General features: G+C 38.3%; 5 protein-coding genes across 11 annotated transcripts; 2 read left to right on the forward strand and 3 right to left on the reverse strand.

Annotated features, from left to right (window-relative positions):
* The first annotated feature begins 1423 nt into the window (after positions 1-1423).
* tspo (translocator protein) lies at positions 1424-3832 on the forward strand. 2 transcript variants are annotated; one of them, XM_046873525.1, is made up of 5 exons: positions 1480-1581; positions 2106-2253; positions 2597-2800; positions 2981-3119; positions 3341-3832. In XM_046873525.1, exons 3-5 carry the CDS (start codon positions 2628-2630, stop codon positions 3512-3514), a joined length of 486 nt encoding a protein of 161 aa, XP_046729481.1. In that variant the 5' UTR covers positions 1480-1581; positions 2106-2253; positions 2597-2627; the 3' UTR covers positions 3515-3832. The 2 variants fall into 2 exon arrangements, with proteins under 2 accessions (XP_046729397.1, XP_046729481.1); XM_046873441.1 differs by lacking the exon at positions 2106-2253 and having other exon boundaries at positions 1424-1581.
* Positions 3833-4023: 191 nt separating this feature from the next.
* On the reverse strand, positions 4024-7016 carry LOC124401361 (ubiquinol-cytochrome-c reductase complex assembly factor 2). Its single transcript, XM_046873663.1, has 4 exons — positions 6839-7016; positions 5073-5147; positions 4659-4728; positions 4024-4368 (listed from the first exon to the last, which is right to left on the reverse strand). Exons 1-4 carry the CDS (start codon positions 6974-6976, stop codon positions 4262-4264), a joined length of 390 nt encoding a protein of 129 aa, XP_046729619.1. The 5' UTR covers positions 6977-7016; the 3' UTR covers positions 4024-4261.
* A 28-nt stretch (positions 7017-7044) lies between these two features.
* Positions 7045-9028, forward strand: tomm6 (translocase of outer mitochondrial membrane 6 homolog (yeast)). The gene is made up of 4 exons (XM_046873787.1): positions 7045-7147; positions 7259-7371; positions 7767-7893; positions 8831-9028. The coding sequence occupies exons 1-3, from the start codon at positions 7145-7147 to the stop codon at positions 7861-7863; spliced, it is 213 nt and encodes a 70-aa protein (XP_046729743.1). The 5' UTR covers positions 7045-7144; the 3' UTR covers positions 7864-7893; positions 8831-9028.
* Positions 8971-13208, reverse strand: si:ch73-15b2.5 (rho guanine nucleotide exchange factor 19). 6 transcript variants are annotated; one of them, XM_046872861.1, is made up of 13 exons: positions 13068-13208; positions 12777-12850; positions 12496-12666; positions 11463-11533; positions 11124-11377; positions 10878-11038; positions 10596-10748; positions 10375-10504; positions 10219-10293; positions 9943-10035; positions 9716-9870; positions 9283-9447; positions 8971-9174 (listed from the first exon to the last, which is right to left on the reverse strand). In XM_046872861.1, exons 1-13 carry the CDS (start codon positions 13068-13070, stop codon positions 9102-9104), a joined length of 1578 nt encoding a protein of 525 aa, XP_046728817.1. In that variant the 5' UTR covers positions 13071-13208; the 3' UTR covers positions 8971-9101. The 6 variants fall into 6 exon arrangements, with proteins under 6 accessions (XP_046728817.1, XP_046729066.1, XP_046728902.1 ...); XM_046873110.1 differs by having other exon boundaries at positions 9982-10035; positions 10228-10293; positions 11124-11380; XM_046872946.1 differs by having other exon boundaries at positions 10228-10293; positions 11124-11380.
* Positions 13209-13317: 109 nt separating this feature from the next.
* Positions 13318-22738, reverse strand: ddi2 (DNA-damage inducible protein 2). The gene is made up of 10 exons (XM_046873310.1): positions 22296-22738; positions 21641-21767; positions 20708-20953; positions 20479-20605; positions 19876-20003; positions 19410-19538; positions 18838-18941; positions 18218-18410; positions 16785-16835; positions 13318-16272 (listed from the first exon to the last, which is right to left on the reverse strand). Exons 1-9 carry the CDS (start codon positions 22431-22433, stop codon positions 16825-16827), a joined length of 1203 nt encoding a protein of 400 aa, XP_046729266.1. The 5' UTR covers positions 22434-22738; the 3' UTR covers positions 13318-16272; positions 16785-16824.
* Between the last annotated feature and the right edge of the window lie 236 nt (positions 22739-22974).

Genomic DNA, 22974 nt, shown 5'->3' on the forward strand with positions numbered 1-22974 from the left:
GTAATCCCTGGACTTAAATTGGCAGAAGCCCAGGGGCCTGCAATGGGGAGGGGCCAACAAAAATAAAGAATTAATCATAATAAATATATTTTATTATATATTTCAAGAAATATTGTTAATATTTGCAGATTGCTGTAATTCATTTAGATTTACATAAAATCGTCATTTATTTTTTATTATGATATCCATTAATATTGTAATTTAATACCCTTGCCAATAATTGGATGCCACCTTTTGTTAAGCAGCCTGTCGTATTCTTCATAGTGTAAATGATGGTGGACTTCACGAAGCATAAGAGTGAAACACAAAAAAAGAGAAACGTACAAATTGATAGAACAACCAGCAGCTTAAAACAAAAACACACAAACTTGCAGGATATTTCATGACTTCAGTTCCACTCATATTACATCACTTTACCATAAACTGTTTACATGCCATTTTTGCACAGCTTTCCTGAACTGCTGCTGCTATATTGCTCTTTTGCACAACATTTTGGCTACTGTTCATTTTGTCTCGTTACAACAGGTTTGGAACAACTGGCGGAGCTATTTTGTGTATTGTCCTGCACTGTCCTGTCCTGTGTTGTCTTGCACTGTCTTGTGTTGTCTTTGCACTGTTTGCACCAGGTTGCACACATGCACTTTATGTGGTGAGGACACTTACTAGTCCTTAGCCCTGTGTTTTCTGTTTCCGTGATTGTTGTATGTAACATCAGGGTTCTGGAGGAACGTTGTTTCATTTCACTGTGTACTGTGTCAGCTATATATGTCTGAAATGACAATAAAAGCTTCTTGACTTGACTTTAGACTTGGCCTGCAGATAGTAATAGCTGCTCTGCAACAACTGTGATCTGTCCTGGGTCAGGAGTGTTTCAAGACAAGATTCTTGAGGGTAACATTCTCTAGAAACTGGACTTTGTTTAGTTTATACAAAACACGGCGAAAAAGCTTCTGAGGGTAGGACATTTTAATTTATTTGCACATGAGCACAAACTAAAATGTGTGTGAGTTAAGTAATGACCAAAATGGACGAATGGGCAGAACTGCCTAAACTATAATGGAATTAGTAACTGAATCGAATTTATTTTATTAGGTCTTAATAGATCTAAATCTTGTGATCTGTTGCAATGTCTGAAAATATATATAATATTGGAAATTTGTGCCATTGTATAAATCTGAAGAGGTTTGTTTATGGTATGGAAATTCAAAGACAAACTTCAAAGACAGAAACATTATATAAGCACAAATAAAAGAATGTGTATCTTGACAATAGACTAAATCAGAACATTCGTGTGTGTGTGTGTGTGTGTGTGTGTGTGTGTGTGGAGGAGGAGGAAGAGGAGGAGGGGGTCAGTCCCAGTCGTGTTTTATTTCTTACTTACACAACTCTTCATCTGAAACGTCTCTTCGTGGAAACATCTGTGTTCAATTCCAATCTTATGAAACCTGAAGGGGCGTGGCTGCGCGTTGCAAAAGTAGACACGCCCACTCCGTGCTATAATTCTAGGAAGCGCGTAAGTCACGTATAAGTTTTCGCCGAACCGCAACGGAGACAGACGTACGAGACACCTGTTATTTAAAGGTATAACAAATAATAATATTCTACCGATTGTGTCTAAACGGATCGAAGTGATCGTGTGTGTTTATTTGCTCTGAAAGCGCGCTTGCTCACTTACCCGGAGTGTGCGTGTGTAATCATTATGTAACTTGCGTAACAAACGTGGCTGGACGAGGGTTTATTCCATTGTTTTACAGGAATGTAGACTGTTAGGATAACACTTGTAATATGATATTGAAGCTTCACACCAGGTCGTAACTAGTGGTGCAATTTAGTTTAATAATGTGCAAGTTTGATCTCCTTTAACAGTTTGAATAGAAAGGACGTGCAAAACAACTCGAAGTATGTGTAATATATGTTGTTTTCAAGGGTGCTTTATAATTCAGTATTTGCTTATTATTGTCTTTTTCAGATGTTATTCCATTTGAAAACATCAGGTTAAAAGTCGTTGATGAGTGCAGGGATAAAACAAGTCACAAGACACATTTTACTAGTCGAATAATCAAGGTTTAGTAGTGGTGTTATGTCATTTTTTTCTTCTTTTATAGTGAACACCCGGCTCATATAACAAACAAGAACCGACTCAGATTCGTTTCATTCGCGGTTGCATTTTATCCTTGCAACGGATGAGAGTCGGATCCCAACTCGCCATATCAAAGAACCGACTCGGAGAGTCGAGTTAAAAACTTACACAAGGTGTGCAGTCTGTATTGGCTGAACAAAGTGGCGAAAAGCCAACCGCCATTAGTCTGCTTCAGAAATGATCTGGTTGATTTATTTCATAGTCAAGTTATATTTTAACCTTGGTCACCAGCCATGGTACATAATACCACACTGCCTATTATGCAAAACCAAATCTTCAACGTGTGGATGTAAACTTTTTATTAGGGAAACAATATGTACTACTTGTTTAATTGAACTGGTGTAAAAGGTATTACTTGATTTTGTGAAAAACAAACAAATACCTGTAACAGAACTTTATTTCTGTAATAATGATATTTAAAAAATTATAAATAGATTATTGTTATTTTTTTTTCAGTCATAATCTTCTAGATCACTTTGTTGAAGCCATGTGGACAACTATGCTGGGGCTGACTGCCCTACCACATGTTGGTGGGATCTGTGGGGGTTTAATCACAAGAAGCCAGATAAAGACGTGGTACGCCTCTCTTAACAAACCGTCATGGAGACCACCCAATTCGGCTTTTGGGATAGTATGGACAACTTTATACACTGGCATGGGGTAAGTACATTACTAAATTTGTGTTAACTGACCATTCATTGTTATAAATATGCCGTTTATTGGAATATATTGTAAAAGGCTCTGGGGAATGCTGCTTATTATTTAATTATTGTTTCAGGTTACTTTTTCAGAGATCTATTATCTACTTATGATCTAACACCTTCATTAATAATGTTTCAGGTACGGTTCATATCTGGTGTATAAGGAGCTGGGAGGCTTTACAGAAGATGCTGTGGTCCCACTGGGACTCTATGGCCTGCAGCTGGCACTGAACTGGGCCTGGACCCCTATCTTTTTTGGGGCACACAAGATCAAATTGGTAAGAGAATGCTTTTCTGCACAAGACAGGTTTAAAATAACTGCTGTTTCACTGCATTGCATTGTCACAGTGCTATTCAATACACATTTTGTCAGACTGAGGAACCTAGAACAGCAACGATTTGCAAAAACTATGGTGTAATTCATAATCGGCTGATATTAACTGCACATTGTAAAACAATGTTAATAAAAAAGTTAATGCTCGTGTTTCTTGTCTCACAGGCACTCATTGAGCTTGTGGTGCTGACAGGGACCGTGGCTGCCACTATGGTGTCCTGGTATCCAGTGAACCGCACTGCCTTTCTCCTCATGACTCCATACATGGCTTGGCTCTGCTTGGCCACCTCACTCAACTATTGTATATGGAGGGACAACCCTGAGACTAAAACAGACTAGAGAGGACAAAAATGTACTTAACTTGCACTATTAGGCGCAATATGACCTTATGGCCATTGTCTGTAACCATAATCTAATGAATATATGAATGAAAATCAGCAGCTATATACTAACATTTAGCTTACATCTCTGATGACTTTGAAAAAGTTCTATATTTTAGCAAGCTAATAGAAATGTGTAATTCCTCTGCTAATTCTGTTTCTGATTTTTGGCCAGTAAAAAAAATACTTAATTCACCCACACAACTGTTGCCCTGTGTCTGCCCTCAATGAACATTTGAACAAATAAATGACTTTCTATTTTGCTTGAATTATTAAATTTTGTACAAATTAATTATTTTGTTTATGCTAATGCTACATTATACCATCACATTATTAAAGGGTGTGTTTCAAAACAGAATGTCCTCTATCTCATATTCACAGGCTGGGCACCAGTGGCTCACTGCGTGTTGAATTCAAAACTGAAAGATATAATCATACATTTTTCTTACATAATCACACATATGCATGTTTGGTGTAGCTACAGGAATTTATTCTGGCACAAAATATTTAATGAGTCTTTAATTGTTTAAGTTTCAGACAAAAATTATATCAAATATGAATGAATTAGCATTCATATGCACATACTGCAAATAGAAAATGAAAATCTAAAGTACATATATTAATAAAATGTGAAGGAAAAAAAAAAAAAAAAAAAAAAACACTGTCACTGAAAATGTGCTGCGATGGTGCTTATAGTGCAAAACATCTACTTTTCTGGCTTTTCCACAGATGTATCTTCTGGCTTAGAGGAGAATCTTTGCATGAGAGTTTTCCACAACCCTTTCTTTTCCTCATCCATCTGTTGCAAATTTCCTAAAAGTGAATAAAAGAAAAACTTGTTCATTTTTTTCTAGAGATGCATGCAAATGCATTAATTAACTGGCACATTTACAGTGCAGCTTTGAAACAAGTTTAATTTTCAGTTTTAGTGAAAATAAGAGTCTGGCATTGCTGACAGAAGGTTCAGTTATTATGGGGCATAATGAAAAGTTAACCATTACAATGATCTTCCTAGGAAGCAGAATGATTTTTTTTAAACCTTTACATTTATCAGCAACAAGTATCAAGTTTACTTTCTCATAATTCATTCAGAATAAACTCACCTGTTGCTAATAACATCCGACACTCTTCCACAGTCACGCCAGTAAAACTTGTATCTTTTGCTCTGGGAAACTGGAAAGAGAAATTTAGAGAGAGATTTAAAGCCAATGGTTATTGAAATGTGGCAATGAATATAAAACATGCTATTTTACAGCCTGTACATTCAACCATAAGCGATAATAAACATTCAGTGTTGACTGTGTGTCAAAGCTCTTCTACATTTTTAGCAACTTTAAAACAGCTAAATCTTTTATTCCCCGTTGTTTAATAGAAGATAACATGCATTTTGGGTACATCTTCAGTACAAGTTGCTGAACCAAACAATACTTCATGACAAGTTAAAAATGCCAAGAGATTTTGATGTCCTTAACAAATTTTACTAATACTGCATTTAAATATTTTCACTTCAGACTTACCTTTTCTTTGTAAACATTGCTGTTGATGCGCACCAGACTTTCATACATTTGATCACATTTTTCAGGGTCGGAGATCTATAAGAAGAGTATACATCCTCCATCAAATACATTTCAGATCATGCCCGTGCTTAATTTTTTTGGGTTGTAATAAGCATGTGGTATAATTTAAACCACACCACTTGGTCTGGTAAAATTTTAAATATATAGTGCATATTAACAGAGTATTCAGATCTATTCATTTATCCTAATTTTGTGTGACAGCTTTATTGTACATAGAACAGATTTTTTCTTCTTCAAATTAGCAAAAAGTATGCAAATGTAAAAAAACTATCAAAGTTTGCAATAAAAAAAAAACCCTAATTATATATATATATATATATATATATATATATATATATATATATATATATATATATATATATATATATATATATATATTACACACACCATTTAAAAAAAATAAGTGTTCACATGTACACTTTGCTATGAGAAAGTTGCTCATAGGTATATCCCACTTCTCCCACTGGGTACCTGGGAAAAGTCAAGTAGAGTCAAGTTTATTTCTATAGCCTGCTTCACAATTGACATTGTCTTAAAGCAGCTTTACAGAATTTTAAGAGTTAGGGTGAATAATGTGTATTTATCCCTGATGAGCAGCCATGGTGACTGTGGCAGGGAAAAACTTTCAGAAGTTATGAGGAAGAAACCTTGAGAGGAATCAGACTCAAAAGGGGAACCCATCCTCATTTCGGTGATATAAAGAGTGTGATTATAAATCTTAAAGCAATACAAACACCAGGGAGTGAAAATGTAAAAAGTGCCAAGGTCTGTAAAAAAAAAAAACTATATATAGTCACAAATATGGACACATGACCATCACACCCATATATTAATCGACAAATACAAATCCACAGGCATGAACAGACTAGTTCATCTCTTCTGAGTTCTGCTACTCAACGACTGACAACCCATGTCTTTATGGACGTTACTTTGTGCACTGGGTCAATGTCAGAAGAGAACATGTTTAAGCTCTTAGGCAACAGTTTGGGGAATTCCAATATAGACGCATCAAGGCTTACCTTCCTAATGCTTAACCAAAACTGAAGACAGGTGATCGGGATCGTGAAAATGTGGAAAACCGACATCTCCCAGAAAAACAACACAGGTTCACTATTAGAACTTAAATTATTCTCAGCCCGTGAGACTGCACAATCTTTAGCTTGGATGCCAACCCTAACAACTGAAGGACACTTGGCAAAATTATCACCACAGTAGCATATAATGCCTATAAAAGCACCTGTGAGATCAGAATAAATGGAAGACATTTTGGGGAAACCCTGCTCAAAAGTGTTGAGGGGCTTTAAATTAAAGCTGCAACTTAAAGACAAGTTTCTGAATGTACTTAATTTGCAAAAGCATTAACATGAACGAGATTTGTCTGAAAATAAGCTTCTACCCAATAGCATCCAGGTTCTTCACAACACGACAGCTTGGTCAATCAGACACGCCAAGTGGTTTCTGTAAGTGCATGAGAACCTCGAAATTTACCAACATTCAAGGACACTCGTGTGTGTCAGCCCACAGTGAGGCACAACAGCGTTAGTAGGCCTAAATGCATAAGAAAACAAACTTCTTAACACATTCTTCCTGAAAATATTTTCATTTTCACGTTATGGTAAACAACCTTTATATTGAAATATTTACATTCGACTTTAATGAGAGGTAATGCCCTCTGAAATACACAAATGTTAGCTATTCTTTATTACCTGAGTGTTCTCGCCTTCTCTGAACGCACTGGCCACCTTTTGCCGCAAAAACGTCCCCAAATCTCGCCCTTTTTTCGATTCGTCTCTCGGCCATTCCTCACACAACTTGAGAAAGCGACGGTACCTGGTGGCGGCCATTTTCAGACTCACGGTAAGGGAGGACCGACATTTAAAGTCAGGATGCCGCACTGGGACAATTCAAAACGGTTTTTTTTTTGGCGTTTCACACACACACACACACACACACACACGCTAGAAGAGCATTTTTGTCCCACGCGTGTTTCCGTACGCTTCTAAGCTTGCCTCATGGTGCGTAGAAACGATGAAAGAATGGTTTTGTATGGATTATAATGGGTTTGAATGTTTTGCTTTTAAAATTGTTCTGACATTTTTATTTGTCTCCTTTTTTTTTTTTTAAAGAAGTCACCAGGGAAAATGGCGGGTGCTGGAAAGAAAAGCGAAGCAGGATCTCCCGGAGTTGGGTGGATCAGCTCCGCATTTCGGTTTGCGACAGACAGAAATGATTTCAGAAGGTAACGTGATAACTGATTTAACTGTGTTTCTCTCACTCCTGTGTGCATATAGCAGATGTTCTCCAATCACCACCTCCTTTATCTGGGTTATACAGCAGGCAGTTTGGATGAGTGTATGAGAATGACCTTCACTTAGTATACAGTGGTGTAGGAGCTAGTTGCTAGTTGTGTTTGGTGATCATAGGAGCAGGTACAATATATCCTGCATGTTCCCTCTGACCCCCATCATACTCATTATAACTTTTATTCTCTACCGCATAAAAAAAAATCCTTAATCACAAAACGGAGCTTAATCTGACCAACAAATGTGAAGTTTGAGTATTATAAAGAATTCAGCATAGTAGAAAAATGTAATAAAGAGCACCATGTAATTATAAAACTGTATTTCTCTTTAGGAATCTTCTTGTGAATTTAGGTTTGTTTGCAGCAGGAGTTTGGGTGGCTAGGAACTTGTCAGATTTTGACCTGATGTCACCTCAACCAGTCACATAATCCCAGTCTGATGCTCACAGGGCTTTGGAGGTAAGTTCAAGTCAAACTTCTCCTGCTCTTTAATATGGCACAGTAATGAAATCTTTGCAATTTAAAAGAATATTGAGAAAGGTTTTTGCTTGTTTGAAGAAAGAAAATAAATTCCTGATTTTGAGAAGAAAAAACACGATATTCTGATGCTCCTCTGAGAATCCTGTGTAAGAACTGTGACTGCTCAAGAGATTTACCAACATAGATATGTTACACTATCCGCCCATATGTTGAGACATAAAAGTTGTTGTATTATACAGGAATGGGTCGGCAGATGGGGAGTGAGAACATGGTTTTAAAGCAAAACAAATAGAAAAATAAAAGGGCATTTGGTTTTTTTTTTTAGCAGGTTTTCTCTCCTGTACAGGTATTTTTCCATGTTCCGTAATGAGTTATAATTGAGTCAGTTGATCCCGTTTTTAGAATTTGTATCTTTGACCATTTGTGGAAAAACTATTTATTGCAGATGCACAAAATGAAACAAAGTACTTATTACAATTGCTATTAATACACACAGGAACCAACCAGATGTCCTGTGACATTACAGTGAACAGATCTTACTTTCACTTGATGGTTAATTGCTCGATAAAATGTTTTCGTAATGATGTAACACCATTTAGGTACCAATCACCCACTATTATGCTAAATAGTTTTATTTTTTAACATCACTGGTATTAAACATCAGACACACTACTTGGTGTTTGTGTTATTATGCGTCGCCCACTTTACAATATTCTTCTGTGTGTAAGCAGTAGTGTTCCCCCCCGTTATTTTTAGTTATTTGATAAGTGTGCAGCAGTTTGGTTTTCACAAATGTTGAGCACTACAATTAAAGTGGTGATTCAAAACATTATACAATAGTCACACCCTGAGAGCACATTGCACCAAATAATTACTGTAAATGCTACAAGTGATCACTGTCTGTGTTTATCTCCAGGAGGGCAGGACCAATTTCTGAACAAGAAGAGAGCTTTCTACTAGAGGCAATGACAGGACAAGACCCGAGGACAAAATAGTAAACAGCCAATGAACATTGTTAAAGCTCTAGTAAAACAACTTCATATGGAAAACAGTGAATAGCTGACTATTACAAATAAGCTTTATTTAGAATAAATTATGTTTCATGTTTGTTAAATCTCACAATCAATATGATCATTGTTATATACTTGTCATTCAATAGGTATAAAATTACATACAATACTTAATATTCAAATGAGCTCTGTACTACCCATGGTGCCATTTTTTGAAGATAGATGTTGGAGCCAAGTCTCTTTCTCCATCCTGCAGACAAATATTGAGCTTTAGTTAAGTCAAATTATAAAATAGCTCACAAACCATCTGTAATGCTCATTCCGTTCAAGAACTGAACAGTGCAGCCGTTTTGGTTACCTTGTCTGTGCAGTGAGTATAACAGCAGTAGCAGCTCGTAAGTGGTTTTGGGTGAGGCGGAGCAGAAAGGCATCTGGTGGCAGACCCAACATCTGAGTCTTTAACTCCTCTACACGAACATGTGCAGGAAACGCTGCATGATCCTGCACAACGAATCGGTTTCCACTGATGGATTGGTATGCCGTATATATCAAAAGGTAGACCAGACAGAACAATGTATCAGGTGAGAATAGGTCATAACAGCAAACAAGGAATAAACTAAAATCTACCAGAATGCATTTAATAGTTTGAGCATGAAACACTTAAAAATGATGCACCCACTTCAGGATTGTAACAGCACCAATCCTCCCTGTATTGTTTGTTTACTAATAAAAGCATGTTTCATGATTCTTCTATATTTGACAGAATTAAAAAGAAAAAAAGGCAGTTGTACTTTTTAACAGACAGGAGCAAGAGGTCGTTGAAGAGATGTAGGTGGAGGTCTGTGCGTGAGACCATGGAGCCTGAAGTCTGATTACTCTTGACAGTCAACTTTTTCAAGGGTCCCGCTCGAATCAGATAACGGCCACTTACTATTAAAGGTACTGACTGAAGAAAAACAAAAATATAAAGAAGTGAAACAAACAATTTTGAGGGTCAAAATGAGTCAATAATGCAGACCTTGACATTGGCAAAATCCACAAGCTTTTCCAAGCTAACCAGTTCTTCTGTCCGTTTCATTCGCTGGACATTGTGGTCACACGCCACTAATATCTATGGGACATAGAATATTGTTGATTAGCTGTGACAGGACTGGTTGTGTTCCTGCATTGAATTCAGTGATCCCAGGATAAGTTACAGAAGATAAAGTAAATGACTAATTAAAGTAAGGTATTGTGCATTTGGTACAGTACATGTAAGCTTATAATGATTATGATTGAAAGATTAAAAGCAAACCTCTCGTACAGCTTCAATTGCACCCTTTAGGTCGGGAACATCAGTGGAGTGTTCATCTGTCCTTTTCAGGATATTCTGAACCAGTGACGAAGAACAAAGTGTCAAGAAAATTGTGTTGATTGGTACATTAAAAACACGCACGCTTTTAATGCCCACCTCTAAAATCAGTCTCAATCTTGTTATCCTTTGGAAAGGAAGGATCAGGAAGGACTTGAGTGTCTGTCTCTGGCAAAGTGGGTCCTTCTCAAGCTTCTTTAAAGCCAGAACAAATTTCCTGTTCTCATGTCTGAAAATGCAGCAAAAAAGTAGCACAGATATTGGCAAAAGGTACATATTAAAAGGATTCATGAAATGAAAACGGAATGAGTAGAACTAACAAAAGTTTGGCAATAAGGTTCTCCTGATACATCATGTTGGTGACGTAGGGCACGTAGACTTGACGAAACGTTGACTTGTGATTCAGTACAACGTCTCCAACCTTGGACATAACCACATTTTGCCCCAGTCGATTCTCCAAATCCTGAAGGAATCTAATAGAACAAAAGAAGCATATTAGGTTAAGGCCCTTCTGACATCGTGAGAAACACGGGTATGCTAAATAACATTTAAAATATAGACTATAAAATATGAAAGAAGATTAATGTGTACTTAGTGCTTACCTCTCACTGACCCTGCAGACTTCCTTTAAATTGGAAAATAAAACATGATTCTGCACAGGAGTTAAAGTTTGCTTCAGCTGAGCTGAGGACTGAAAGAGTCCAACTGCCACTCGCAAACTCTTTTGGTATGAAGCCTCAGACACGATCAATTCAAACATGGCCTATGCAAGCACCCAAAATGTTATTTTATATAGTGTTATATATATATATATAAAAAACTGCAGCTATGACTTTAATAAAACCTACCTCCTGATGGCGAATGTCTCTGGATGAGAGCGTGTGCAGCAAGTTTCGCCTCTGTACTTCAGGCAGCTGCTGCCACAGGGCATACGGTGCAACATGTAGCCCTGGTGGACTTGATCCACAAGCTGGGGTTGATGCAGAAGCAGATAGCACGGTAGATCGACACTGCGCTTCCACAACATTGACCAGTTTTTTACGGTGCGCCTTCTGTAACTCAGCCTTCATACATTTCAGCCAGTACTCCTGATACAGAGGCACTGCTACACGGCAAATGCATAGAGAACAAATGTAATACATACACAGTATTCCATACATTAGGTTTTAAATGAAACTTGCACTTACAACCACTTATGTATTTTAACTTCACTTCAAATGTTTCTTCTTGAAGGTTGTCCTGAAATTCAGTCATGCAGCTTTAAGGGGAAGAAGAAAAAAAAACAAAAAAAGTTTAATGATCGGGTGCAAATAGACAATGATAGAAAGCTGTACATTAATACATTTTCTTGACCCTTATAACGGTACAACTTCAGTACTTCGTTGCTCCACACTCACTTAAAAAAACTTAATGTTTGATATGGAAAAATTAAAGACTAGGACTAGACTAGGCTGAAGATTATGGCTTTTACAACTCATTCACAGAACAGACTGGAGACACACTGCTTGGTGTTGCTCGAGTCCATGTTGATCTAGTCAGAAAAAAAACCCAATTAATTCAGCAACCATTATGGGCTAGTTTACAATTAGTCAAGTGATTCTCTGATCCTGATCCGTCTTGTGCTCGCCAGACCTGCCTCATCCAGCATGATGCCTTTTCTGGTTCTGGTTTTCATCACTTGGATACACTTGTTGCTGATGCTCCTAAAAAGGTCACCATATGGACATACTAAAGTTACATAAAAACGATGATTGTGGATGGTACCACTAAGAAATCATTAAGCCTTTGGACCCCAATTGATCTGAACAGTTTTTGCAATCACAGCTTTGGACTACATTTGACAAACACGTCTGCAACTAAATCTCAGTGTTTGACTGATAACTTGCTAAATCAACACTGAATTTCCTGAATTGCACTTTAACCATTTAGCAACAGGAGAGAATTATTTCCAAATCACACGACCTTTTTAAGGTTTCTTCCTCATACCTCTGAGTTTGTCCTTGCTCAATCGAGATGTATTCTTCTCACATTGAAATCCCAGATCTACTCTGGAAAGCTGCTTTGTGACAATGTCCATTCAACGGAATTAAATTCGAGTTTACAAGAAATATTTTAGGAGGCACACCACAAGTCTGTGGTCATCTCCACAACCTGGGTTACAGAGCAATCTTACACATCTACCAGCCTTCTTTAACATAAAAAGACCTTGAAGCTTCCTACCGTTTGTCCTCATCTTGTGAACGCAGCAGAACAGGGGACTGTGGAGGAGTGCCAATGTCTTTTTGGTCCTCCACATTGAGGAGGGAGGAAGTTTGGAGAAAAACGCGTTGGAGACTCCACGTGTCTGATCGCGCGACTGATCTCAGAGCCTCAGCAATCCCTCCCGAAGAGCTTCACAGGACACAACAAGCTACATTTCCACCAAGTAATCGGTCCATATTTAATACTAAAAATAATAATTAAAATGGCGTTAAAAGTAGATGGAAAAATAATAAAAGTACCCCAAAACTGCTTGGAAACGGCGTTCCTCCATCTCAGCTCTCATAGAGTCACACACTAAAGCACTGCTGTAGGCCTGTATGGAAGTGACATGTCTTCTTTTAACAACATATATTAACTAATAAAAGATTGTTTAACAATTGCCGTGTCGATATAGCTAAATCAGTTTTAATATATATTTATTAAACAGTGTGCTAAACACACGACCATTTTGTGTTGTCCTTATACTAATACGCTACACAAACTGCTCTGGATTTCGAGCGAATACATAAAAAAAAAAAAAAACACCCTACCATTTAGTTTTACACCGATTTGAACCCGTGAGGTTGGACCTCTGACCTGCCTTCACTGCTCACTGACTGCGTCTGATCTCATCTGATGTAGCTTTGACTCCTCGGGTGTGGCTCGTTGATTGACAACACACAGTCCAGCCTGTTATCCTGGGCGAAGTGCTAATACAACCTAATGAACTGAAATGTACTACCTATTTATTTACTACCTGACTTTATTGTCTCCTATTATGCAATGAAACACACTTCGAGGTTATAAAGAAACACATTTTTCTTTAATTGTTTTATTTTTTTTAATTGTATACAAGTTGAAAGGAAATGATCCAAACAGTAAAGACAGCTGAGTCAGACACTACCTTATAAAATGTCAAAGGTTATACACTCAGACAGCTAGACAGAGCAGCTTGGATTTCCACCAAACATGATCAAAGTCATGGAGAAGGAAAAAAACAAACAAACAAGGTGGGAGAATTGATTGAATCGTACACAAATCAGCATATGTCATGTAATCATGTGCGCTGATGACCAAAGCACAAAAACTAAAATCCAAACAGGCCTCCAGTCCCCGTCCAATTAATTGTACTTTTCTGATCATTGAATAGTTTCACACCAAACTATGCTAAGATCATGTTTCATATCAACAATAAGTGTCATCAAAAAAGACTATTGCAAAATCCCTGAAAAGTAAAACATAGACAAATGGTAATGAAATATGACTCGCAGAAGTTTCCTGACCACCGGGTATTACATCTCGTCCTCCCACAACTATTAATTTCCCATTTGTTACACACAAAAAAATCTCTTTCTGACTGAAAAAAGCTAAAAAAAATACTGGTGAAGATTGTTTTTAACACTAATAAGCTTTGGGGCTTGTATATGTTTTAAAAAAGCTGAAGGCAACCATTTCAAACATGATAAAACACAATGGTCAAGTTTAACAGAATTGGTGATTATAAAATGAGCATAAAATCTGAGAGAAATAAAAGATACAGTATTTGGTAATTATTGCAAATTCAGCAAAGGAGTTCCATCTACACTGGCCTCACAGATATGGGTTAAGTTGGTATGTATTTGTATGTTCTAACTTGGGACACACATCATGATGATTCACCGGCAATTTTTTTTTAAAATCTAGGCTTAAGCTTAACATGCCACTGGGGACCAGTCTGTGTGTTTTCATAAAACAGCAACCTTAAAATTGTTTTACTAACTGCTTTTTCATATTCAAGAACCACCCAATTTTAATTCCAAAATTTATTTAAAGAGCAAGGTATAGTTATCCTCAGTAGTTTGAGAATTAAAAAAAAAAAAAAAAAAAAGAGAGAGAGATAAAACTATTCAATTTAAAACACCATTCACTGCTGAGTTATACAGCCACTCAATTAAAGGCATTGTCATCCGAGATAAAACTCATGTCTCTGCATGTCAAACGAACAAGTTACATACAAGTAACCATCAATAGCAATATGCAAATCAACTTAAACCAGACAGCATTTAAAAGCAGTAACCCTCAATATTTGGAAACCATTTAAAGGAGGTGGGAAAGAAATTTCAGGCTTTACTTTGTGCAAATTGCCTAAACATTTCCTTCAAAAAGCTTGCTATTGATATGGGAACATATAAACTGATTTAAAACAATACATTAACTATGCACAAATAAAGGGGAAAAAGGGCAACAAAAAGAAAGAGCACAGAATCCAAATTATGTGGCAAATAAGTCTGTAATGGGTCTAAGTGGGCACAGTGATCTTCCTGGCGAGCAGCACCAGTAGGGCAAGTTCCACACTGCCTTCAGCCTGTTCGAGTGCTTCAGCTGCCTCATGAGACGAGAACCCTGCTGCTTGGATCCTCTCAATGTGCTCTACAGGGTATTGTCCCAATAATGTTAGTGTGGAAGGCTGGATGGAGTCTAAAAGAGGGAGAAGAGCCAAGCCAGGACTTTGTACTGATGGATAAGAGGATTCTACAGGCACAAGGTTGGAACTGCCTGCCGAGGAGCCAACTGCTACAGACAATGGTTGCTGTTGGGATTGGGATGGTTCAGCTGGAGGGGCTTCCTCTGGCTCCAACATAAGATCTTCCCCACTATCATCCACCTGATTTCCTTCAGGAATCCTTGTCATGTCTTCCTCAATATTTGCAAACCCATCAGAATGATTGCCTTCTTGTATTTTAGATCTTACTGCCAATCCTTCAAAGGTACCATCCTCTTCTAGAGCATCATATTCAGATTTGGCAAATGTTGTTTTGTTGGTCATGGCAGTATGAGATGATGAAATAACATTTGGGCCAGCACTTGCATAATCCTTTCTTGTTGGGTTATGGTCAACTTCATCAGTGTCTGGCATTGAGGTGTCAGGTAGAGGGCTCCGGGCAGAAGCCTGAGCATTATTGTTGGACATTAAAAGCTTATGAAGTTCCTTCAGGGCTTGAGCCAGAGAAGGGGTATTGTTGCTTTCTGACTGGTCCCTTTCTGAAGTCATTTCACTGTTTGAAACAAGGCTAGTTTCCATATTCATCTCGGATTCTAAGTCGACAAGAGAGTCTTTAGATGAACTAGATGGACCTGTAAGGGTGTGGTGATTCGTAAACTCTGAAAGCTGATCTGTTTGACCATTTACAACATTCATTATGTTGCCTTGATCTTTTTCTGGGAAGTTATCAGATATTTGAACTCTGATAGCTTCTGGATCAGGAGAATCTGCAGTATCTACTTCCTGAAGGCAAACATCATTCTGGGAGTCAGTCTGGGAATCAGGTTCTTCTATTTCCTCTAAGCCTTCCCCTGCATCCAAATCTACCATGGACTTCCTGCAAAGTATAAATTGATTCCCTTCATCGTCATTTGACACAGTACTAGAAAATGGTTCCTGAGCAGGGAGAATGGGTGATCCTGTTGACTGAGGTTGGAAATCATCAACCTGCATGTGGGAAGGATTTTGAGCATATTCTTCCACTACTAAAGGCAGGGATGAGGCAGATGTTGGGTTGTGTTCACTCGTGCCCTGGGTGTCAGATGGTGGTGACTTTATTTCTCCCTGGGTTTGAGATGGACTGAATGATGCCTCTGATGACAGGCTCTGGCTAATGGAGGCTGGAGCAGATCTGGAGCGGTCTAATGTAAAACTTCGACTAGGACTTGTATGAACAGGTTGGGGAAACTCGAGTGGCGGGGACTCTGGTGAGGTAGTTTTTCCATCTGCAATTTCTAGCGAGAAAGGCAAAACTTGAATTATGTATGCATTTAATTACAACACAGTAAAAACATGCAAAAGAGTTAACATACATTGCAAATCATGCATGGAATTGTAAACAGGCATGCGTTAAATTTTATTAAGTGACACTTGGCACTCAAGGATTCTTGCACATGCCTATATACTGTAGAATACAGCTATTACTCTTATTCTTTAAAATCTTGGTTTTTTTGGTAAATTTCTGTTTTGTTCAGAAGTTAGATACAAAAATGTAAATTGTGTAAGTATGCTGCATAGCATTAAATAAAACTAGCTGAATTCTGCAGATAAAAACATATATTACCCCCAAAAAAAAAAAAACAATGACCTTCATAGAATTTTGCCTCTATAACCCTATCCATGGTTATATAAAGTTTCTACTTCATTTAATGAGTTAAACCTTTCTTGCTTAGTAATTAGAGTTTATACATTTTTTTTCCAAAATTTAAATATTAAGAGATCCTTTAGCCATGTGTGGCTTTTGTACCTGGGTAAGCAGGGCCCTGTTCAGCTGTCTGTCCAATGCATCAGTGTTGCCCTGCACATGGTTAGCACACACCACACACGGCATGCAACGGGAGGCCAAAATTTAGGAATCACACACATCCAGAGGGAGAAAGGAGATCAAGAGATAGAGAGAGAGAGAGAAAAAAGTTGTTGAGTAAAATCTTTAGTGCATGTACAGTGTGATCCCAAGTATCTTTTACACACGTTTTTCTCAAGGTAAACATGTTTTAGTAGTTACAATGTCATCTTGAAATCAACTAATATTGTAGTTGAGGCAGGGATTACGCAGACATGCAGCAGAATATTAATTTCATGTTATGGTGCCAATATAAAACAAAGAAAAAATCTACAAGCCCACAATGTCTTCATTTGTCAATGTCATGGTTTTAGTAGTAGCACTGTGAGAATAATTACATTGTACACTGTACATCACTTGGTGAGCTAGGTAACATTACAATTGTTGCACAGCAAACAATCCACAACATGCTTCATAAATCACCAAATCGCCACAAGCTGTTCTTAATCCGTTCCTGATAAACCTTATAAATAAATTTGCAAACTATTACTACTTTAACTGGACCTATAATGCCCTCCAGAATTATAGAGACCCTTCATTTAACCAGAAAAGTTAATTAATATAAAAATATTATGTAGGTGTTCTTTTGAGCTGAAAACCACAGCCAAACTACAACCTTCTTATCAATTACTTTTTATTATTATAAGCACATGTGAAATTAATATTTTGTCATGCCTGCAAACCAGAACAACATTTTAAAATGTTTGTAATGTTAGGTTTGTGCATGTCAACTTCCTGTTTTTAGTTCAATCCACAGGGTCTCCAGTGGGGATTACAGCCTCAAATCACTGCTGATCCAACACCATTATTTAAAGTGTGTATCAATTGGCCTTTTGTCACCAATCATGTTAATAATGTGCATGACCTAAACATTTAGTTTTCAAAATTGATGTCTAATCTGAGGACAACTAACAATGTTTCAGATGTTCTCTTGTAGCCTTCATTGTTTTTAAACATATTATTAAATGTTCATGTATTTGTGCAGGTCAATAACTATCCATCTCTTTATGTTGATAATAGTCCTAAAAGTATATGCATCTTGTGAATTTTTTTTATGAAGGGGGACGATAATTGTGGACGGCTCAGTATCCCATATTCCCAAGTGTTCACTAAATTCTTACTATAATATTTATTAAATGTCAAAACAAAACTGAATGCAATTAAATAAACAAATGCAATGCCTTCAATTCTGTTTCACATGATCAATAAAATGTGTAAAATTTGTATACTATATTTCTCTATTTAAAACGATGCACTTTTCTGCACTATACTGCATCTAATTTTTTATTCACTAATCAGTCTAGTTCAGTGTACAGAATTCTATGCATGCAGCTCACCGCCATCCTGTATGGATCTTTGTAATGCCTCTGCAAGCTCTTGGTCTGCGATATCCTCTGGTCGGGTGTCCTCTCGCGCTTCTGGCCCGTACGCCAGTCTGGCACAGTCTGGCAGCTCACCTTCAGGAAGGAAACGTGTCTCTGTCCCTGTTGTCCCAATAAGCAGCACACTCTTCTTAAGGTCAATAGAGCACTGGAAAAAACATCCAGACAGGGGAAAATAAACACTAAATTACTAACCTAAAAAAGTTGTATTACATGTGTAATCCAATCATCCAGACCTGATCAGCCAAGTTATTTCTCTAAGCGGTTATATTTTTTAAGCAGGTTTGTGATGCTTTATTAAAGGCAGCTGAAGAACATCGAAATCATGCAACTATCCTTTAGCATAGCTAGCTTGTCTACTTCATTTTTAGTCGCACAAAAGGTTCTGGACTCATGTAGGAGTCATGACATGGCTTCAAAAATAATGGGGATCATGTAAAAGACCATTAGCAATGAAAAGGGAGATGTGATCAAGTCAGAACATGATCTATGTAAACTCGTATTACTGGAGTCAGTGCAATGTAAGTAGCACTTTCGTTCCCCTTTAATTACATTCCTGAGTTTGAAAGCAAGACCTGGTGTCTCTTCAGCATGTCAAGTCCTAGCAACATGTCCATAGGCTGATCTTCCAAAATGGAGAAGGAACACGGCAGGAAGTCCCCTTCAATCTGTACCTGAGCTGGAGTACACAGATCACAAAAGCCAATATAAACCTTAATGTACTTGCAGGAAAATAAACAAAACAAAGAACAGAATGTAGTGTATAAAACATTTAACTAAAATCATTCTGCTTAATAAACTGCAGTACACCCTTAATTACATTTCATTTTAAGTGCAAATGCTATAAATAAAAAGTGTATATATATATATATATATATATATATATATATATATATATATATATATATATATATATATATATATATATTTATTTCATATTTAATCAAAAGAAGGGTATTTCAGTGGAACATTTTTAGAGGGAAAACAAGTCTGTGGTGTTAAAATCCACATTTTACTTCTATAAATACATTTATGACAGGAAACAAGGTCAGATTTTTCCTGCCATTTACAGGAACATTAAAAACCTGGGCCTGCTTGAGGAAGCATCTTATAACAAATATACACATCTCTTGAGCCTAAGCCATACCCAAATGTACTCTGCCAATGATCTTTTGTGTGCCAACGCCCTTAGCAATCCCTGCCCAGCGACGGTCTACCAGCCGCATGATGTTGCAACGCTCTGCACAGGCTTGACTCATGATGGTCATCTGGGCTCCTGAGATGAGAAAATGACAGTCCCGTTATAATGGGATTATCAATATATTCTACTGACACTATTAAGCAAAGCACAGCAATACGGTATAATCTACTTAAACAGCAGATGTTTAGAATCAATCCTGCAGTCTTGCTTTTAAGTGACATTTTGTTATGCTGTATGTGGCCTTCACAGCAATACGTTTGTCTTTTGTCTACTACTAGGTCATATCAGAGCTGGAAAGAGAAAAAAAAACGTCTGAAACTGGCAAACTTTAAATGACTTTGTTGCTTGGTAGAGTGAAAGCAGAGTTAAAGACTCATCATCATTCATCATGGATAACCGATTACTAATTTACCTGAATCAACAAAGGCTTTCACTGGGTGTCCATTAACCTTGCAGTTGATGTAGAGCATAACCACTTGGCCAAAACTCTCAGGTGCCTCTTCCATTGCAATGGTCATGTTTTCTTCAATATTATGTTGCCTGAGAACATACAATATACCTCAGACTTACTGACCATGTTTGCTCACACCACAAATATGCATTTTATTCACGGTACAAACCAGTTCAATTCAATTCAGGACACTGCATTTTCGTAAACTAAAACACACTGGGTACACCGAACACTATAAACCACACATTATCCCCTTTATGTTTTTTTAAACATTTCATCTCAACCAACATACATTTTACATAATAGTGTGTAAATTACATCTCTGTATACATGTTCAAAATGTAGCACCGGTATTATACCACGCTTTCGCAGTGTGTGGATGTTTTCAGTTTACAACACAGTATGAGCTTATAGATTAGACAACTACGGTGTTTATCTGATCATTTTCTGGCATCACAACCCTTTGACTTTGATTTCTCTGATCATCTGGGACCACATCCACTTTGTTAGATTTATGAAAGATTTGCCAAGACACAACACGTAAACCTAATAACAATGCTGTACCTGATCTCCTCCTCAATCTTGGCCTGAGCCTCCAGGTCAAAGGGGTCAGAAGTAAGAAGTCTGATTCGCTCCTGCTCTCTTTTGGCTCGGTCATGCTGCTGCTCCTGCAGCACTTTCGTGAAGCGCTCTGAGAGAGACAAAGTAAAAATCACCCACAAAAAAACAAAACAAAATCACTGACCACAATGACTGAAGTTGTAATCCGCTCTCTGTAATCATCTGTACTCACCAAGGTCGCCGCTCAACAAGGCCTCAGCCAGGGGCGGGTTACGTTCCTTCAGCAGCGACAGCTCATGTGGATTGGCGAGCAACATATCGCGCAGCAGGGCAGGATTGTCCAGTCCTTGAGGAGAAAGCTCAGGGGAAGTAGCAAGGGGTGTTTGGTCAGCCCTGGGATTTTGAGCCTGTGTGGTGGAACGATGGTTCGAGGAAGTGCCAGGAACCGAGATAGAGCTAAAATCAATGCGGGGCAGACCTGGGAAAATAATATTCCAAAAGCCATGTCCAATGCTGTCACATGATATCAGGATATAATAATATATACACTCTCTCTCTCTCTCACTCACACACACACACACATTATATCTATAATCAAGAAGTTTCACCAAACACGCCATAAAATAGTGCCATAAAATTAACGAAAAATTTATACATTGCTTTGTGGTTCTGGTGCTGATATGTTGGTCGGGGGTGTATTCTAGTTATGTCGTTTGTTTACATTATTTCTAGGCGACAGCAACAGTGAGCTGACAGGCTAACATGCTCAAATTGAGGAAGAAATTGTCACTGTTAGCTCCTTAAATCCAGAGAGCAGCTATTTCTCCCTCATCATCTTCTAGTGATGTTCAGTGTTAGAGGAATCCACACTAAGTATTAAAGACGCATCATAGCTTAAAACAGCTGTTAAGCAGGGGCTCAGCTAGTGAGGGAACTACAAGAAGTCCAGCATGAGGAGATGGTGCTGAAAGGATGAAATCTGAAGCTTCAGAACCTGGTGTTGTTGAGGTGAGAGGACTAAACAGACTACATACTATTGTTCTCTGGTAAAGAGGAAGTAAGAGTCTCCTAAGCTTCGAGCGGATTTTCTCTTTAAATCCTCAATCAATAAAAATGTTATTAGTTTGGTTGAACTCCTCCAACGATAAATAGATTGGAGGTGTACCTGGGAAGGATGGTTGAGGTGCTGGCCTTCTCTCAGCCTGTCTCAACACCACCACGTCTCCATCCTTCAGGCCGAAATTCCCCAGGGCTCGGGTGAGGTCTTTAAGAGGCTGCTCTGCATGGGAGATCTGCAGGGAAAAACAAACGACTTTGGAGTTAGATGTTTTCTCAAGCAGGACACAGTCTCTGAGCTGGTTTCTTCACATAGCAAAGCAAACCGAAAGTAAACCGGGAAAGAGATCAGACATGCAGCAAAACATCGCACTTTCCCTTCCCATATGACGAGCACGTTTCTGATCACCTTTTAGACGGACTGGTTCCATATCACACACCTGCAACCCCTCAGCTGTTTACTATACAAATCGCTCATGTGAATGAGGTCCAGGTTCTTCAGCTCAACTCATGGACCAGGACTCCAGGCTAACTAGCATGCTGGTGGAGCGGCACACCCAGCCAAATAGACAGAGATCCAGATCCCACACCATCTTCCTCCTTTTTTACGACGTTAAAAGGGACTTTAAACCAGAGCCAGAGACTTCAGCACTATTAATAGCCCTGACTCTCCGCTGTGGATAAACTACCGAGCCGCAGCTAGCTGTCCGGCTAAACCGCCGCTTTCACTGCCTTCACTTTAGTTACTCTTAAGCACGGCTCACCTGGATCTCTCCTGCGGGTATTCCTGATTCAAGCTCACAAAGAGCCAAAAAGTCCCTGAGTTCCAGCTCCGGAGAGACCTCGAGGGCGAAGGTGGTCTCCCCGCGGTCCCTCAGCGCGCAGAACACCGTCAACAGCATCGCTAAAACGGGAGCCCGGGACACGAGGGAGTGGGTGCTGCTGATTCAGCGTCTCTCACTCACACACTCACAACACACACACTCACTCACTCACTCACTCAGCGACTCCTCTCACTTTCACACCGCTTTACACTTATCTTTTTACACAGCGATGTAGTTTCCTTCCGAAGCTGTTGTTCCACATACACACAGAATCCACCTGCTTTCAGTGTGAACGCCGTTAACTGAACTGAAGCGCGACAGTGTGCGACATCGACACGACTCTGTGGACGTTCGCTGATCTAGAGGCCATATTGTGTCACGTGCGTTCTGTTCGCATTATCTGTAGATCAGCAAAAAGGCGTAGTAAACGGTTGACGTAAAACCGGAAGTACATCACGCCAAAATACAAACCTTTAAAGACAATACATTAAACATTGATATCAATATTTTAAAATGATTTCACTCGTTTGGAAAGGGAAATATGAAATATTGTGATAGACTATGTAGATTTTAAGTATATGCTATATGTAAATGTCATTATTTTAATAATCAGTTAAAA

The sequence above is a fragment of the Silurus meridionalis genome, chromosome 1 (genome assembly GCF_014805685.1).
Source record: "Silurus meridionalis isolate SWU-2019-XX chromosome 1, ASM1480568v1, whole genome shotgun sequence".
NCBI lineage: Eukaryota > Metazoa > Chordata > Actinopteri > Siluriformes > Siluridae > Silurus > Silurus meridionalis.

Coding starts and splice junctions, on each gene's coding strand:
- tspo (XM_046873441.1), top strand. CDS start 2,628: ATGTGGACAACTATGCTGGGGCTGACTGCCCTACCACATGTTGGTGGG. Junction 2,801..2,980: donor ACTTTATACACTGGCATGGG/GTAAGTACATTA, acceptor ATAATGTTTCAG/GTACGGTTCATATCTGGTGT. Junction 3,120..3,340: donor GGGCACACAAGATCAAATTG/GTAAGAGAATGC, acceptor CTTGTCTCACAG/GCACTCATTGAGCTTGTGGT.
- LOC124401361 (XM_046873663.1), bottom strand. CDS start 6,976: ATGGCCGCCACCAGGTACCGTCGCTTTCTCAAGTTGTGTGAGGAATGG. Junction 4,729..5,072: donor GCAATGTTTACAAAGAAAAG/GTAAGTCTGAAG, acceptor TTCTCTTTCCAG/TTTCCCAGAGCAAAAGATAC. Junction 4,369..4,658: donor TCGGATGTTATTAGCAACAG/GTGAGTTTATTC, acceptor ATTCACTTTTAG/GAAATTTGCAACAGATGGAT.
- tomm6 (XM_046873787.1), top strand. Junction 7,372..7,766: donor GACAGAAATGATTTCAGAAG/GTAACGTGATAA, acceptor ATTTCTCTTTAG/GAATCTTCTTGTGAATTTAG.
- si:ch73-15b2.5 (XM_046872807.1), bottom strand. Junction 11,039..11,123: donor GAGACATTCGCCATCAGGAG/GTAGGTTTTATT, acceptor GTGCTTGCATAG/GCCATGTTTGAATTGATCGT. Junction 10,749..10,877: donor GTCTGCAGGGTCAGTGAGAG/GTAAGCACTAAG, acceptor TTGTTCTATTAG/ATTCCTTCAGGATTTGGAGA.
- ddi2 (XM_046873310.1), bottom strand. CDS start 22,433: ATGCTGTTGACGGTGTTCTGCGCGCTGAGGGACCGCGGGGAGACCACC. Junction 20,954..21,640: donor ACCTCAACCATCCTTCCCAG/GTACACCTCCAA, acceptor TTATTTTCCCAG/GTCTGCCCCGCATTGATTTT. Junction 19,539..19,875: donor GAAAGCCTTTGTTGATTCAG/GTAAATTAGTAA, acceptor TTCTCATCTCAG/GAGCCCAGATGACCATCATG.